The sequence below is a fragment of the Phasianus colchicus genome, chromosome 15, assembly GCF_987193195.1.
Source record: "Phasianus colchicus chromosome 15, bPhaCol1.hap1.1, whole genome shotgun sequence".
Classification (NCBI taxonomy): domain Eukaryota; kingdom Metazoa; phylum Chordata; class Aves; order Galliformes; family Phasianidae; genus Phasianus; species Phasianus colchicus.
In genome coordinates this window covers 17,634,833-17,652,543 of record NC_143450.1, presented here as the reverse complement: position 1 = coordinate 17,652,543, position 17,711 = coordinate 17,634,833, and the positions used below count along the sequence as shown (strand labels likewise).

General features: G+C 41.9%; 1 protein-coding gene across 3 annotated transcripts; it reads right to left on the bottom strand.

Moving 5' to 3' along the window:
• Window positions 1-123: 123 nt before the first annotated feature.
• Window positions 124-16,920, bottom strand: HSPA4 (heat shock protein family A (Hsp70) member 4). 3 transcript variants are annotated; one of them, XM_031598487.2, is made up of 19 exons: window positions 16,644-16,920; window positions 13,338-13,395; window positions 11,320-11,460; window positions 10,520-10,642; window positions 9,964-10,063; window positions 9,459-9,592; window positions 7,734-7,978; window positions 7,304-7,380; window positions 6,872-7,023; window positions 5,878-5,984; window positions 5,452-5,585; window positions 4,816-4,997; window positions 4,364-4,453; window positions 3,721-3,873; window positions 3,153-3,278; window positions 2,574-2,681; window positions 2,180-2,299; window positions 1,619-1,780; window positions 124-1,367 (listed from the first exon to the last, which is right to left on the bottom strand). In XM_031598487.2, the coding sequence occupies exons 1-19, from the start codon at window positions 16,748-16,750 to the stop codon at window positions 1,164-1,166; spliced, it is 2,523 nt and encodes an 840-aa protein (XP_031454347.2). In that variant the 5' UTR covers window positions 16,751-16,920; the 3' UTR covers window positions 124-1,163. The 3 variants fall into 3 exon arrangements, with proteins under 3 accessions (XP_031454347.2, XP_031454348.2, XP_090007045.1); XM_031598488.2 differs by lacking the exon at window positions 10,520-10,642; XM_090150919.1 differs by lacking the exon at window positions 16,644-16,920 and having other exon boundaries at window positions 11,320-11,396; window positions 13,338-13,356.
• Between the last annotated feature and the right edge of the window lie 791 nt (window positions 16,921-17,711).

Here is a 17,711-nt window from a genome sequence, read left to right as displayed (position 1 = left end):
CCGGGCTCAAAGCACCGGCCCGGAGCTCGGCTCAGCCCCGCAGCCAGAAACTCATCCCGCCGGCACTAAAGAGACGCTCACACCACCCCCATCCTCCTTACAATCAACGGCTTCAGAAAGTAATCCAGTAGAATCCAGTGCATTTATTTCTTCCAACAGCTGAACGGTGTTTCAACTTCGGCTTTAACACATACAAATTAATGTTTGCAAGTTTAATGACAATCAGTACTAGAAGCAAATTACTGCATAAAACTCATAGAAAAAATGCTTTGTTCCTGAAAAAGAAAAACAAGCATTCCAAATGAAGGCCTCATGGAAGCAAGCATACCCCTTTACAAGAGTTAGGAACACATCAGTCAGCACTCAGTGTAGGCAGCTGGGCTGCAGCCCTCATTCTTCCTACAAGCACCTACTGAGCTGCAGGCAAGGCTCACAGGCTAACCAGGGAATCTAAACTTTATGGTTAAGAGCACATTCACGCCTGATCTGTTAGGAGTGTGCAGTCACTATTCTACATCTCAGGTAAATGAATTTGATTTGGGGCTATGGGTGAAGTGGTGACACCCACTATAGGAATAAAGGTATTGGGAACACTAACCCACTGCTTTGCATACCTTGTGTGAGTATGAGTTGTTCAGGTGCAGATCAAGATAAAACCTAGAGGTGTGTTAATGCTTAAACACAGGCTAGACTAAGGTAAGCAGTTAGAGGATGCTGCAGGCTCTGAGGAGCAGCGTCCCTCCCATTCCTGTCTCACTGTCCTAGCTTTAGCAGGCATTCCCTTATGAACACTGCTATGCCAGACAAGAGAACGTGAACAACAGTATGAAAAAATCAGACTAGAGAATTTGCAGTCCCCCTTCTTAAAACAAGACTGACTCAGCATGAACATGCTTTAACATGGAGACAGCTTATGGCTGCTTCTGCAGGAGCAGTAACAATACCAGAAGCCTCTAGCTACAATCACTATGGCAAGAAATACTGCTTGTTTGACCAAATAGTTGGCTACCTAAGCATTCTGACTTCAGGCACTGACCAAACCTCTCCAAAGATTACCAAGAGTGCTGTGGTATTCACTTGCTTCAATTTGTATTCAGAACATACAAAGTTGACAAACTTAAAGCTTTATTGTCGGTTGCAGTAATATAAACAAGTACTGACATTTAGTCAATGTCCATCTCAGGAAGCTTCTTTTCTGTAGCTGTTGGGGCGGGCGCAGCATTGGGCTCAGCACTCTGGGCCCCACTGCTGCCATCTCCCTGCCCTTCTACTGGTCCATTCGGTTCAGTTGGTTTCTGCTCCTCCTTTGGGAGTTCAACTTTGGGTTTTGGTTTTGTAACTATAGGATTGCAAATACTTGCCAATTCCTGAAAAACAGGAATTAAGGAACTGTTAGAGGTGTCTCTCAACAACTGTTTAGTTACCTGCTTGCCCAGTCAACTTTCGATACTTTCAACTGGATATCCAAAGTAGAGGCAGATGTTCCCTAGCACACATAACAAGTCAACACCCAAACACTGTCCTTCTCTACAGCTGATCTCACCTCAATCCTTATCCAAGCATACAATTTCATCAAGAAACAGAAGACTTGTGGAAATAATTGCCTAGAAAGACTTACCTTAGTTTTAGCTTGTATGTCTTTAGCTTTTATAACTGGGTCCAAAGTAAGACTTCTCTTGTTCTGAAGATTGAGTTTGTTATTCATCCATTCCATTGCTTCATTTGCACTCTTCTCCACTTTCGCTACATCTGCTTCATCCAGATGGTCATACTGCTCATCCTGAAACAGATTAATGGTAGCTGTGCAAATGACTACTCTGAACATCCAAACTGCATGCACTCTCAACATTTAATTGCACAGCTGAACTTGTCACAAAACACCAGACTAGTTAGCTAGAAAGCTGTTGTGATTAGCAATTAACCCAACCACCTAGAGCTCCGAACAGACAAAACTCAAGATGCACTGCTGCTAGTATTTTCCCCTCCATAAGGAAAATCACGATTGACTTCCTGAGAAAGACATTTTTCAAGCCAAAAACCCACTTCCAAAAACATAATAGGCCTTGAGAACTCAGAAGCTAACAGGACATTGCATGAACTTTCTACATAGCTTACTTAAAATTCAAAACAGGCTTAACATCACTTCTGTGCACTTGCCAGAAATTAAGTGTGGAAATACCTTTGCTTTGAAGGCATGAACAGTTTTCATGTACTGCTGGATTTGCTTCCCCAAATCCTCAAATGCTTTTGGCCTTTCCTCTGATTCTTGAAATCTCGCCTGAATAGGTTGACCCAAGGCCTGAAAAAGTAAAACATACCATAAACACCCCGTGTCACCTCTTGGCAGGGTACAGCATTTCCAAACTCCTTGCAGTGTTTCCCTTCACTCAGAGGAAGTGCAGATTCTCCTTTGTGTCATTACAGACCTGTTGGAAGTCTGCTCCTTACATCATTAATGATGAAATCAGTTTGTTGTAGGCATTAATTTCTGGATTAGGGATCCTAAGCTAGCCTCACTTGAATAAAGTTCTCTGGATTCATTAAGTTCTGACTGAAATGCAAGAACCACTTACCTTTAGCTCTGTTAATTTATCAATGTAAATTTGTTTGGGTTGATCTTCACCATCTTCATAAAGCCAATTTTCTGTATCTTCCAGCTTCAGCGTGAAGCTATTTCGATCCTGAAGCAATCCATACAAAATAGTTAAGTGAAATAATCCTACTAGATGACATTAAAGTGATGTTTGGAATCTTTCTGGAAAGGTTACATTATTAGAATGTGAAGAACTTTTAAAAATTATTTTTAATCTTAAACCATTCCTAAAAATTGACAAAGAGCTGAAAGTAGGTTAGGTTGCCTTCAAATGATTGTCAAGTTCTCCTTGTTTCAGTCTAAAAACAGATGATCAAGCAGTAACTTCAACTGCTGCAAATGTTTTGGGAAAGAACAGTATATCCTGGATACCATCTGCTTGCACTTGGCCCACATTCAGGTTCCTAAACAAAAGGCTAGAAGTGTTTCAAGTTTAAATTCAAATCTGAAAACTTACAAGTGCAGTCTAAGCAAGCACACTAATACGATACAGTCAGAGGTTATTAAAAATAACTGTTAATTGCAGTAAGATGTAGAGGACAAAGCCAGAAATACTTACATCTTCACTAACAAATTTCTCATAAATACTGCAGAGTTTGTCTCTCATATCATACACATATTCTTCTACTGCATTCTTAGCATCATTCCTCTCCTTCTCTAGCTTATCCTGCATTATCATTTTACCCTGTGAATAAATAGACACATTAGTTTTTTTAGCCAACTATCTACCAAGACCTCAAAATATTTCTTAACAAGAAGTTCAGTCTGAATAAAGATTTTGAAATAATGTGCATAACTCTAAGACAAAGTAGATGATAAAAAAAGAACTACAATTTGCTGCTGGTGGCACATCCAGTAAACACCAGCCTGCCTCAGCTGAGCAGTCACCCACCCAATGGCAGCAGCCACACAGCCTGCAGCTGCAGCTGAGTCATTCAACAAGCTCCCCTACAAAATAAATGTCTTCATTAGGAATAATACATTCTGGCTCCATGAGCCACTGTTGTTCACCACATAAAACTATGTTAATCTTTCCCTGACCACCATTAACATTTAACCATACCTAATGAACAGCAAGATTCCCCATAAGTTAGAGACCTCTTAAGCTCAGACAAGTAGGAGTTTACCTCATTCTCAATGAATAAGTTCAGCATATCTTTCCCTATCTGCCACACCAACTGGTTCTCAATGGGAAGGTCCACTGTAGTAGTCTTTACTTTAGCCTTCTTGGCTTGAGGTGGCTGATCCACTTTCTTGTCCTTAGAGTCATCTTGAGAAGTCTATATGGAAGGAATAAATCCAAAGTAAAAAAAAACATTACTGGTTCAAATTAAGCACAGAAGGCTGATAATAGAAAAAGGCTTGAGTACATGTACTTCTGACACTGACAGCTCTATAATTCTCACACTTTGCTGCCAAAGGAGTCAGAAACAGTGCAGCTGTTCACTTTTACTAGCCACTAGCTACATTCACAGGAATTATGTTCCCCCCCTAATGTTTCCAGATGCCCCCTTCCAGTTTCTGCATTACTGAAATCTCAATGACTTCTCCCATGGAGAGCTCTCATTTCATCAGTACTAGCTCACCTGACAGACCTTCAATAATCAGTGCTCTGTTATGTTTAAAACACCACAATACAGACTACAAATATTCCAAATACAAGTTCAGCTTCCACAGCTGTGACAAAGCTAGTGGATGACAGGCTCAGACATTACACATACTTTTGAATCTTCCAGAAGAATCTTGTAAGAAAACCAATTTTCACTTTACCTCCATTTCTTCAGACTCTGCCTTATTTTCAGCTTGGACCTGCTGCTGTTCTTCAGTCTTTTGCTGCTCCTCCTGGTCTACTTGCATCTTCTGAAATTAATAGAAAGATTCAGTTTAGCATATTAAACAGTGCTTCAATTCTTACCTTGATCACTCTACGTGCATCTAGTGTTCTTCAGGTAAAAGAAAGAAGTAGAGCCTTGAGGGATCAATTACATACTTTTAGCCTTTGCTTCGCCAATTAACAGCTCACTCCTAGAATGATTAAGTATTTCACCGATAGCTCAGTTCTGGTTTCAAGGCATCTGTCACAGCTGTGACATACTAAAATTAGTACTTAATTGCTAAACACATCTCTAAACCCTTTTAGAAATCCTAGAACCTTTCCAGAACTTGGCCAAAAGAGCTTCATAAAAGGGCCTCAAAAAGCAGCCAACAACAAAGTCCATTACCTCTTCCTCTTTTGCATGCTGATCTGTTTCCATAGGCTCTTCATTGTCATCAGATTTATGAACCTCCACTAACGATGCACTGGAAACACTGAAGATACCATGGATATTTACTCTAACTTTGACTTTCACTTTCGAACTGGATCCATCTGTTTGAGGAGTGACCTTCTGAACCAAGAAGTGAGCTAAACAATTCCAAAAACAAAAACAATCACTGAATGTGAAGTAAATCCCAACTACCACTGGCAACAGATCACTGCCATGCAGTGTCATTTTTATCATCAAATCCTACTCAAGCTAAGCAGTTTGACTTTAAGACAACAATGCTTTAATACATGCTATTAGGAATCACGTATGGTATTGTCATGAAAGTGGAATTATTTGCATCAAAGTTTGCACCATCCTGGGTATTCCCTTTACAGACTTAATTAATCACCAGTATTTTCTACATTTAGAATATCTGTCCATAAAACTCATGTTACTCCACTCACTTGTAAAAATGCAGATCCATGACTTTTGAAATCTGTCCCTACACAATTTGTAGTAAGCTACAGAGTCCAGACTAATGTAATCATAAACTAGTTTAGAAAGCTGTACAAGACAAATCAACATTTCAAACCACAAAAAGGCTTTATATACCAATAGCAGGATCTGGGTAAGGCAGTTCCTTGGGAGAACTGTAGTATGCCTCAAGAGTGAACGGTTCTTTTCTGTAGAATGTGAGGACCTTAGAAAATGGAGCAGCATGGTTCTTGGGAAAGACCTCACAGTCACTGTGAAAGAAAACAGCACTTATTTAGCATGCAAGATGACCCTTCTGATATTATTAAACATTTCTGGATATTCTTTATATATTAAGGAAAACCTCGTTTTAAAAAGACAACCTATTTATTTGAAGAGCAACAGTAGTGTAGGAAGCGTTAAGCTTGGTCTTTTTTCTGTCAAGTTTCAAATTATCAAAACTGTTGGGAATTGTTAGATGAATGTTGTTCCAAAAATACTATGTTCTCTAATTGTTATCAGAGAGTTTTAAATGCAAAATCATGCAAAACTGAACTTTCTCACCTTAACCCTTCTTCTGCTGGTGAATTCCATCGCAAAGAAATAGGATATGGTATCAAGTCTGTGATAGAAAATTCTCTCACTTTGAATGCTGGCGATAAAATAGCACACTGAAAGAAGAAAGGAGTTCTATTACCAAAAAACAGGCTTCAGATGAATAGTAATTTAATTCAGCTATTTAAGCTACTCATATGCAGGATTACTAATACTGATGGACTCCAGAACTGCACAGTAAGCACCAGAAGTGCATATGTACACTTCCTTTTGGGAAGCTGTCACATCTGTTCACTTTAAAAATAGAAATATACAAGTTTTGACTTAGAACAAATCACATTTAGTTTGTTATGCTTTGGCTACTCAGTTGTTTTTAGTGCCAGTGTAAGAAAAAAAATCAGACCCTACAGTTTTAGTGAAACATTACCAGTTGTTTCCTTATAGTTTCTTGTTTTGTTTCAAAGCACCATAACCTTATCTCTTTTAAACAGATTCCATTCCAACAGCTGGCTTACACCACTGACAAACAGATGAGCATTTATTAAGCATGTGAAGAGGAAAATAAGGTGATCAGAACAAGACTAAAGGTGCAAAAGGTAGCACTAGTAACTACAGAGCATTTACTATTGCTTAAGCCCATTGGGCAATTCCGGTTCCAGCTCAGTACAGGTTCTGTTTATCAGCAGTGTTGTAAAGCAGCTTTTGTTTAACTCAGGCCCCCCCCAAGGAACCTAGAGAAGTGAACATTATCATATGACAATCATCATAGTACCAGCTTCCAGCTACAACAGAAGCAAAGCACACGTTTCACTTCAACCTGTACTGACCCGCTGACCTGGCTTAGAGCGAAGAATCACTTAAAGCCACCACTCCCATTCTTCCTGATGCTTTTTATTCTATTCCCATACGCATAAAACATTTTTTATGCTACCTATGGACTTCAGCTCAAGTACTTGTGATTTCAATAAAAATATTCACAGCTAAAATATACAGCAGTTTTTACCTGCAGTGCACAACCTCGTGCAACAGCCTCATCTGCATTCAGAGTCGTACTGACTTCTTTGCCAAAAAATTTACTGATCTTCTCTTTAACAGCAGGGATTCTTGTTGTGCCGCCAACTATTTCTACTGCATAAATATCCTCCTTCTTTAACTCTAGAAAGGAGTCAGGCATCGAGTCAGGCATCAGTTTTTATTGATTCCACTATTGTATTTTAAGTGAATACACTGACATTGTAAATTGAGTTATGCTAAACCAACTATTAATTTAAAACAGTAATATTTTAGATCTTAGCTTGTGGGAAAGAACTTTGGAAAGCTTAAAACCGCTCAGCCAAAACACATTAATTGCATTAATCAGTCTGCTCAAATTCTGTCAGCAGCCAAAGTCTGTACTAGGAACATCTCTCTGCACAGAGAATGCACACACACTTACTGGCTTGCTCCAACACACTGCGAAGGGGAGCTTCTACTCTTGCAAGAAGTCCATCACACATTTCTAAAAATTTACTTCTGTTGAAAGACACCATGAATAAGATGTTACCATAAGCAAGCTACAATTGCAAGTACAACGGGTTACCCAAACAAAGAATTCAATTTTCAAATGCTGCATGCAGTATATGCTTCTCAGTCACTGTTCTACACTTGAGTATATTACAGTCAGGTCTGGAATTGTGACCCAGGGATGCCTGTGAACTTCACAGCCCTTCCTCCTACATCTCAAGGCCACTGACCAGTCTCTGAAGACCACACTGAGCAGCACACCAGCACTCCCCAGTCCTGGTACTTTGTAAAGCATCTCCTTCCCAAAAGAAGTAGAGGAGTATTCTTCCACAACTTACCTTTTATAAAAGCACATACATTACCTGTTCATTGTTCCAGAAACATCTATGTCATTCATGAAACATTCAATGTTCATTGGGAGATCAGAGGCATTGGCACTCATCAGTTTTTTCAGTTTTTCACATTCCTGATACAGCCTCAGCAATGCACGAATCTTTGACTTTATGTCTAGTTTATATTTCTTTCCAAATTCTTCACAGAAGTATTCAACTAACATTTCATCAAATTTCCTGCCTCCAAGTGTTGTGTCAAACGCTGTAGCAAGAACCTTTAAAAAAATAAAGAACTCTTCAGTAACAGTACAATTCAATCATTACTTCAGCAAAATCAGTTAGTGCTTGATGCCAAAACATCTGCATCTAAAGTACATCATTAACATCCGATACTTAATTGTTGACAGCAGTTGCAGAAGCAGCTGCACACATCCTAGAAGATGTGAATGTGTTTTTGTTGTTTTGGATTTTTAAGCCTACAAAACCTATACCATGGTTTACATATGACTTTTGTAGCTGGTATTAAATATTTGTTCTAAATGGTACTGGAGAAAGAACTATCATTAAAAGACAACCTCTAGAAGCTCCACAAGTATTTCAACTCTTTGTAAATGGTATTCTCTCAAAAAACTGCAGAGCTCCAAGAAAAAAAATTCCACTATGCTACACAACAAAAAGCAGCCTAGCCCTTCTGTAATAAAGCAGCAACTTCTCTAGTTAAGAGGATGTGGTAATGCCTCAGTGCACAATCTGGTCAGTACCCTATACCATAAGCAGACCGTAAGTTTCCAAACTCTTCTTAGCCACTGTCACTCTGAACATATCCCAGTTGAGTATTTTATGCCTTAGGATGGAACGTGCTTACACTAGGCTAAAAATAAAGCAAGAAAGTGTAACTCTTGAAAATCAGAGCTTATTTTTGATGAGGAAATTACCTAAAGAAAACCCAGAGCCCACCCACTTCTGCTAATTCTGCTCTTAGAACACTGAGTTTGATACCTTTCCTGATTAGGGCCAATTACTGCACTGCTTTTAACTGCCCTGCTATCCATCACTGTTCATACTCGAGTGTCTTCAATACTTCTATAATTTCAAAGAACTTAATCTAGGTTAAGTTTCCTCATAAGAGAAAACAGAACTACAAGAAAACTAATGTTTTTACAAGTCCTGCCTTCTCGTTTTGCATCTCTAAGCTTCAAATTTCTGTGTTTCTTCAGGTAAAGGAAAACTACTGGAGCTACAGAGATTGTAAAAGCCTAATTTAGAAATACCAGCATTTGCTGCAAAACAGCAATGCTTTGGCAACTTGTCCTGAGAAATACACTAACTTGCTTAGCTTCATTTGCAGCTTCAAGTTGTTAATAGCAATTACTCTTTTACATGAGCACCTCAGTGACTTAATGTTTGGACTTGCAAATTCCTTCTAGGAATTTGTTTTCATACTCACCTCATGACTGGGTTGCATTTTTGAAAGCAGCATCTGCTCAAATCAATTTCTGAACAAATGGAATCAAGCCTTTTTCCCCTTTGCCAAAGGTCACCAATTAACACAAGTTTGCTTCCTCTTTGTATCATTCAAAAAGCTCTACATTCCCACCCTACTTTTAACTCTAAATTCTTAACTCCAAGTGCAACTTTAGAAGTATAAAAAGAAGATGCCTGGGTAAAGATAGGCAAACTTGACTGTCACAGCTTAGTATGTGCTAGTGAATACTGCTGTTGGTACTTAGAATAGACACACAACAGATTGCTTACTTTCAGTTTTCCTTTATTGAATGCGCAAATAGAAACTTGATATGCAGAATGCCCCATATCCACAAAAACAACATTCCGTGGCTTCTCTTCTAGGGCAGGCAGGTCTTGCTTATAGATTCCATATGCAAGGGCAACTATACAGAAGTGAGAATCAGCATAATTAGGGCATTCAGTTTCTCAAATCCTCTCTCAAGCATTAACTGGTACAGCAATAAGCAACATCAGCATTTCATCTTCTTTTCCAAGCTACAGAAGTTTCTTGTTAAATTAAATACCAGTGCTAAAGCAACATGGAAAAAACACCAAACAGTTATTAGCCCCTCCCAAAAGATATCACACGCATTAAACATATTTCAGAAATAATCTTATGCCACTAACATAATGAAAAATGGGTTTAGGAAACTTAACAGTCAGCTGTAATTCTAGAAGGTATGGACCACTGACAAGCCCTTTTATCTAATAAAACAAAAATATCAAGTGATTCAAGAAGAAAGTAAGGCATTACCTGCAGTTGATTCGTTTATTAGTCTCAGACAGTTGAGACCAGCAATTTGTGTGGCATCCATCACAGATCTCCTCTCTGCATCTGTGTAGAAACAGGGAACCTGCAAGAAGATCAGATGGCCACCATTTGAAAGAGTCACTCACAGCAAACCATTAGACAGAAGTGTAGAGACAACACAGAGCACAGCTGTTCCCCTTCATGGGGATCCTTCCAGTTTGACATTCATTTCAGACAAAACAGAGCGAAAACACAGAATGTTATGTGAAGACAAAAACACTGAACACCTCAGTGTTCACACCTCAGTGCCCTCAAACTGCTCATTTTACTAGCAGAGAAACAGAATGAGAAAAAGGTATCAACTATTTATTCTACTGGACAAAAAAACCTGAAGATACTTTGTCATCAGTGAAGTAAGTCTAGCTTCAGGATAAAAGATTGAGTTGTAAGTAGAGAATACAGACCTGACTATTCGGGTGTTATGGGCAATGCCACGTTACTACCAACAACCATTGTAGTTTATGATACTGTGTCCAAGAAAAACTCCTCACATACTTACAGAAACAACACAATCAACTACAGGCTTCTTAAGCGCATTCTCAGCAGTCTCTTTTAATTTGGTAAGAAGCATTCCAGTCATCTGTTCGATAGTAAAGTTTCTTTCTTCGTCCATATACATAACCTTAAAAAATATGTACACTACATTAAGAACCATGTACTGCAAAGCACAGAGAACACATGCAAGAAGCTGTCTTACTGAAAGTAAGCTCCAAAAGTAACGCAGTCTATGCCACCTTCTGACAGCCTAACATATGCACAGCAAGTCATAAGTACTACATGTGAATACTGGAATATGCATTTGAGAGCTCATACACATGAAGCTGCTCTTGACAGTTTTTTTTAAATTTCGGGTGCTACACAGTGCCCAGGACACCTTCCTTCCCACTGCTTTGGAAAATTAAATCAGTCACTGCTCAAATCTGTTAGGTACCATTTAAAAACATTATTTATTTTTACCATTTCATCTGACATGCCACGCTCACATCCTACACTCCTAAAATATGAGCAACAGTTGAATAGCACACCAGTCAAGGAACTGCCTTCCAAAAGTCACCGTGGAAAAAACAGCATTGGCAGAATAGTTTGCATGGGACTGGGTTTGCAAGGAAGAATAATGTGGAACTGCAAAACCAGTTTCATGGAACACCTGGAAAGACCATCAGCACTATGAGCCTTTTATTTAACATTCCCTAATCACAAGAGAACAGAAACCTCAGCAAGCAGATTCAGAATAAAGAGATAAAAGGAAACCAGTATCACTTTCCTCTTCTGGCATCTTTTCAAGCACTCCAGACTTACCTTGATGCCAGTTGAGCCTGTTGGCAGCTGGACAAGTTCATAGGCAAGGCTTGTTTTTTCAGCTTGAACAAAGGGATCTGAGAATGCACGACCATGAAATCTTTTAAAACTTTGTACTGTATTCTTTGCATTTGAAATAACCTAGAGGAAAAAAAATCTTTAATACAACTTGTCAGGGGAACAACTGAATTCAAACAGAAAGACCAGAGTTCTATTCTTGTGCTTTTCTTGCTGAAAATTAGTCACTGGTACCTTAATAGTACCAGGGCAGATGCTAGAATGCAATTCCCCTCTGATCTCTCAGGCAACCTACAGGAGTTGGAGATTCAATATAAAATGTATGCCTGAAAACTGAGCCACATAGTTAGCATCAAATTCTCATACTGTATGCATAGGATACCAAAGCATCCTCTTCCATTTACCCGTTTCCTACCCTCCTTTCAGACAGTGATGCAGCCAGTAAGCTAACAAGTACGACAAAAGTAGTGAGGTATACTTCACATCAGGCCCCTCACATGCAAACAATATTCAACATATGGATATTCTTACAAAACAGCTCAAGAACCTTATTGTAAAGCTTTAAAAAGTCAGCATGGCCCCCAGGGTGATACTGCCAATTTGATATAACTGACAAAAGGCAGAATGTCATTATAATATAGTGCAAATGTAGAAAAGTCATTATAGCCTGTTTCTACCTAGTAGAAGTATAACGCAATGGAAAGCACAGCAATGGCAGCAGAGCAGCAAGGACCCAGGCTGCAGCAAGTGAGCTGCTGAAATGCAACAGCCATGGGCACAGAAACAAAGGAAAGAAGCTGCTTACCTTTGGAAGGCCTCAGGTATGCAGAGATCTCCAGTGAGATCCCCTTACCTCCACTGCCAACCCTTAATGAGGGCAAGGAAGGGGTGGATCCTGCTCCAGCCCCTCCATCACTCAGTACACTGCACACAGCTGAGCTCCTCCAGGTTGGCCCTGCCTTCCCACCAGGTGCTCCATCACTGCTTCAAGCCCTGACTTAACATTTCCACTACGACAAGTAATCCTGTTTAATCCTTTCACTTATGTTAGAGCAGGACACACCAAGGAAAAAAACCACAGTATCCAATCAAGCAGACAAGCACCGCACCGTTCTGTTTTCCTAATTACACTTCCTACATAACCTGTTTTGACCTCTTGCAAGTTCAATTTCTGCAGGACATATCTCACCTCTACTGGATCTCTGTATCAATGAATCTCTTAAAGCTAAGCAGACACTCAATTCAAGAAAAACATCTGCATATAGTTCTAGTACAGTTCTTCTGTTCTTGAATAACATAGTTGTGTCCAGTCACTTTTGTATCCTAGATACTGAATCTTCACACACCTCTAGGTATTTTAGGCTAAGAAAAAACAAGTGTTCGAATAGTCACCTCCTGTAGGACTTCAAAAAGAGTCATGTTTTACTGGGTTTTCACAGCAACACAAGAGACAACATAGCAGGACCCAAATCTCATGGAGCAGGATGAAAATCAGCTAAACCTCTTCTTGGTCTTTTCAGCATATTTGCCTATCTACACCAACACACTCAGAAGCACGTGCAAGAAAGCCTAAAGACATTTAAGTTGTAATTCATCCATGAGAAGCAGCTACACATTTATACTCAGGTTTTCCCCTTTCTACCAAAGGAAAGCAGTTATAGACTTGTATGGAATAGAATCACATACTGAAAAGCTACCCAATGCACACAGAAAAAAGGAGGCAAAACACTACAGCTTCTGTTTAGAGTTTACATTTATAACTTTAAAAAGGTTCAGATTTCCATGTAATGAACTTTTTTCAATTTTATTACGTACAACTTTTAGATTCCCATCCAAGAGGACAACGCAGCATTACAGGCTGAACAACTGAATTAAGCTGCTGTTTGTTATGGTTAGACCCTCAAGAAGCCAGTTCAGAGATATTCTAAGCTTCACTGATAAAAATACATTGTGCTAATCTGATAGCTGACTACTGAAATTGCTTTTATCCCAAACTGTACCTGGCTTTTAGCTGCAGCACCAATAGAGCGGTTCTTGGGTCCAAAGGCTATGCATGACCTAGAAGGAGAGGAAGGATCCTGTTAGTGGTTGGTAGAACTGCATTCGACATCAGCAGTCACAGTGGTGGTGTTTTGTTAGAGACGTTGATAACATTGTACTGCAGATAATTAACATTTGCCCCATTAGGAAGGTTGGTCACTCATTCTAATTTAAACATGCAATCTAGTTCTGATCTCAAGAAAGATGCAGGCATTCTGGGATTCACACAAATACTGCTCACTGAACAGCACTAAAACCAATAGATATAAACCTGAAATAGCATAAGTAACAATAAGTAATAATGGGTAGACAGTTCATCTCAGTGGTTAGCAGTGCACCAAGGCCAGCCAAAGAAACTGACAGCTAACAGTACAGAAAGCATCCAAATGGTCAGAAGCACATGGGTCAGTCAATATTTTAACAAATTACTCCTACACATCTGTACCAAATGCTGAGATTTTCATTTTTAAATAAAGCCCTTCAACAGAACAAGTTAAAACAACTGGAGAGAAAGACTACTACTAACAGGCTTCACCTGCACTCAAGATATAAAAACACAGATTATCAGATAAAAAAGTATCATTTACACCAAGCTCTACACAGGGCTCACAGATAGAAGAAAACAGATAAATGCTCCTGTTGGAGGAAATGCCTAGTCCTACTGAACTGCTATTTTCCATACTCAGTAAACTGTATAGGCTCTGAAGTTAAGGTAAACTCTTTCCCACCTTGCTCTCTTGTCCCAGACCCTCATACTGAGGAAGTTACTGAGGAAGAGCTCTCATCAGTCAATTAGTCAAGTCATTAACAAGACATTAACAACATAATTAAGCTGATCTCTACATTTAGAGACTACCTTAGAGCAGGGTTATACAATAGGGCTGCCCCACACAAACTAAACTTCAGCTCATCCCAAGGTTTAGAACTGGTCCTCTGAACTGAAAGTGACAAAAACAGAATGGATGGCTGCACTGAGATAATTTCTTTTTTAAAGATACCTCAATTTAGTAATAGTTTAGCAGCTGAAACTAGGCCCGCCCCTTAAAGTATGTGTTGCAACCAAACTAACATTCCACGAATAAATCTTCTGAAACAATTATTAAGGGATTAGTTAATGAAAAGTGAGTCACCCTGCTACCACGCAAACTTTAAGGCCTACGCTGGGCTGCAGAGCTCACAGCCAGAAGCCCAACAGCACACAGGAGGGAGCTGGTTATTCATTTACTTCGCTCTCCTGAAGGAAATTAAGGCATGAGCACGGATTTGTTTTTCTCCTACAAGAAAAAAAAATATATCCTTCTACTAAATACAGGTCATCAGGCCACATTCACCACACACCACTAATTTATTTAGACCTCTTTAGATCTGCCAGAGTTAAACCTCAAAGCAGAAACTTGGCTCAAGAAGAGGATAGAGCACAGTTAACTGTGTACTGAGACTTCATCATTGTAACATCAGGAATGAAAACTCCAGCACAAATATCCTTCTTATCCATGCCTGCCACCTGCTTGGCGCTGGACACGGGAGCAGGGCAGCCCCACATGGGGCACTGCGGGGCTGTGGCAGCCACAGCAGGGACTGCTGCCAGCCTCACTCCCCAGTCAGCCCAAAGGAACCACGGTGAGCTCATTAAACACAAATTATGCCAGTAATTACACACATTTCACTGAAAGTTGAATAACTAACCATAGCATTTTAAATAGACCTGACCTCCACTGTGTTTCTAACAGCAGCCCCAGCAGAGCTCTGCCCTGCCTTACAGCTGAGGAGGTCCCTGCAGGCACAGCCCAAAACCCACCCCATCTCACCCACTTCCCTGGAAGACACCCACAGTCTGACAGTACATTTCCTCCCTGCTGAAACCCAGCACCAGCTTCCTCAGATCACTTACAACTATTTCATGTAATCCAAGCACCCTCATCCCCGTGTGGAGCAGGAAACAGTCCTAATCCTCCCCCGCTCCATTTATTTCCAGCTCATTCTCTACTCCAGTCCTCTTCAAGACCACCATATTCAAATACAATCGTTCTGCACCAACTCTGCATACACAACTTCCAAATCACAGCATTCTGAAAGAAGATTCAGTGAAAATGTCATCTGTGCCATTGGACAACAAGCACAGTGCGTTCACTAGGCTCTGGTTATTAACACTCAGTTGCAATAAACTCTTCCTGCTAATCCCTCCCAAAGCTCATTGCAGAAAGCACAGAACACTGCCTAACCCTGACCAGGAATCAGCTCCTGAGGAAAGGTCCCAGCACTCACACAACATCCAGAGCTCGCTAAGGAGACACCGAGCTCCGACACTTTGAGCCAGGCCTTCATTTACAAGTTGGGCATTTAAAGTCATTAAGAACATTTTAATGCAGACACGTGCTTACAGAATAGTTTTCTGCATTCCCTCAGTATTGTGTACAGGCTTTCAGAACAGCACTCGAGGATTAAGGCCAGCTAAAAACTGCCACTTTCAATATGTGAATTTTTCCAGTTGCGCACTTCTGACTTTCCATAATCATTTCCTGAAAGATAAGTTGTTGAATTACACTTTCCATCACTCATCTCCCTTCGATGAGGGAAATCTGTGCTCTTATCTCAAATATAATAAAGCAGCACTTCGGCAGCCTGAAGACTCGACATACAGCTCCTGCTTCGAACAGCTTTATGTGGAACACTGCCTTCATCCGTCTGCATTTATGTACCATATTGCTGAAGAAGCCTAAGAGAGCGGCCCTTCCTCTGGCACAGCAGCCAGACAGAGGCATTATTCTCCTTTTATTCACCGCTTTCAGGCAGAAAGAGGCAAACAGAGCTGAGGCATCTAACGAAACACAAGGTCACCCTATGCTCACCTTCCTAAGGAGGTACGAGGCTAAGAAAACCGGGACAAGGCAGTTTTCTCACCGAGACAGGCACTTATTCCAGCACGCTTAAAACAAAGCTACGCTCCAGCACAGAGGGAGCCGCAGAAGCACAGCCAGGAGCTTTCCACAGCGCTCCCCGCTCTGCCGCACCGCCACAACTGCGCCCGCTGAACAGCCGTACGCCTCCCCCCCTCCTGGGGCCGAAACACCCCACCTTCACAACGGCTCAGGCTCTAAGCCCGGCACACACGGCGGGGAGGCCCGGAGCTCCGCCCGGCGCAGCACTCGGGCTGCAGGCGCCGCGCTCGGCGCTACGGCCGCAAAAAGCGCGGCTCGACACCTCCGACAGCGGCGGCGAACCGACGCCACGCTCCCGCCCGGCCCGCGGCCCCGCGCCCCACTCACGGCGTGCTGCGGTCGCTGTACTCGTTGGCGATGGTCTCGATGCCGCCGGCGCGGGCCACGGCCACGTAGCAGCTCTGGAAGCCCAGGTCGATGCCCACCACCGACATGGCGCGGCCGGGCGAGACGGCTGAGCCGGACGGACGGCTGAGGAGCGGCACGGCGCGGCCCGGCCCGTTTAAATGCGCGGCGGCGGCGGCGGCGCTGTGGGAGAGGGGGGGGCGGGGCCCGGCACTTCTCGAAGGATCCCGTCGGGCCGCAGCGCCGCGCCGAGCGGGACGCGAGGGGACCGGGTGTTCTCGCGAGATCTCCGCCGGGCGCGCGGAGAGCGGCGTTGCCGCGCAGCCGCAGAAGGGCCCTTTAGAGCGGAGGGGCGCCGCCTGGGGTGGCCCGACCCCCCGAAGGGGTGCGGAGGGCGGCTCGGAGCGCTGGGCCGGGGGCAAACGGCTGTGAGAGCGGCTGTGAGAGCTTCCCTGCTCGCCAGAGCGTGGAGAGGACTGGCTGTGATATGAAAATTAAGAAATGTTGACACTTTAGCTCGCTCCCAGGATTTTTTCACCTCTCAGGGTCCCCCACATCCCTTGGCGAGCACAGGAACTGCGAGTGCGCTCTGTGCTCCTCCACAGGAAATGGCTTTTCTTTTGTAATTTCATAAAGTGCAGTAAAGTCAAAACTTGGAAGCACCGCAGAGTCCCCAGGGTTAATTCCTTTGGTTTTGAGGATTTATGTGGCTCTGTGTGAGCACAGAGGACATTTTATTTAAACTTTCTTCCCATGAAGTTAAACTTGTGATTTATTATGATGACCTGACTATAATGGATTTTGAGAGGAACAGAGTGCCAAGAGAAGGAAAATCTACAGAAATCAAGGCTTCATGAGACAGAAGGAGCTGAACACCCAAACAGCCTCCAACTAGTTCATAGAATCACGGAATGGCCTGGGTTGCAAAGGCCCACAGTGCTCATCATTCCAACCCCCTGCTACGTGCAGGGTCACCAACCAGCAGACCAGGCTGCCCAGAGCCACATCCAGCCTGGCCTTGAATGCCTGCAGGGATGGGGCATCCACAAC

What these genes read in the sequence shown, in the direction of transcription:
- HSPA4 (XM_031598487.2), bottom strand. Translation starts at nt 16,750, where the DNA reads ATGTCGGTGGTGGGCATCGACCTGGGCTTCCAGAGCTGCTACGTGGCC. An exon ending in TCAATAAAGGAAAACTGAAA is followed by an intron (nt 7,979 to 9,458) that starts GTAAGCAATCTG and finishes ATTTTTTTAAAG; the next exon opens with GTTCTTGCTACAGCGTTTGA. An exon ending in TTACCCAGATCCTGCTATTG is followed by an intron (nt 4,998 to 5,451) that starts GTATATAAAGCC and finishes GGAATTGTTTAG; the next exon opens with CTCACTTCTTGGTTCAGAAG.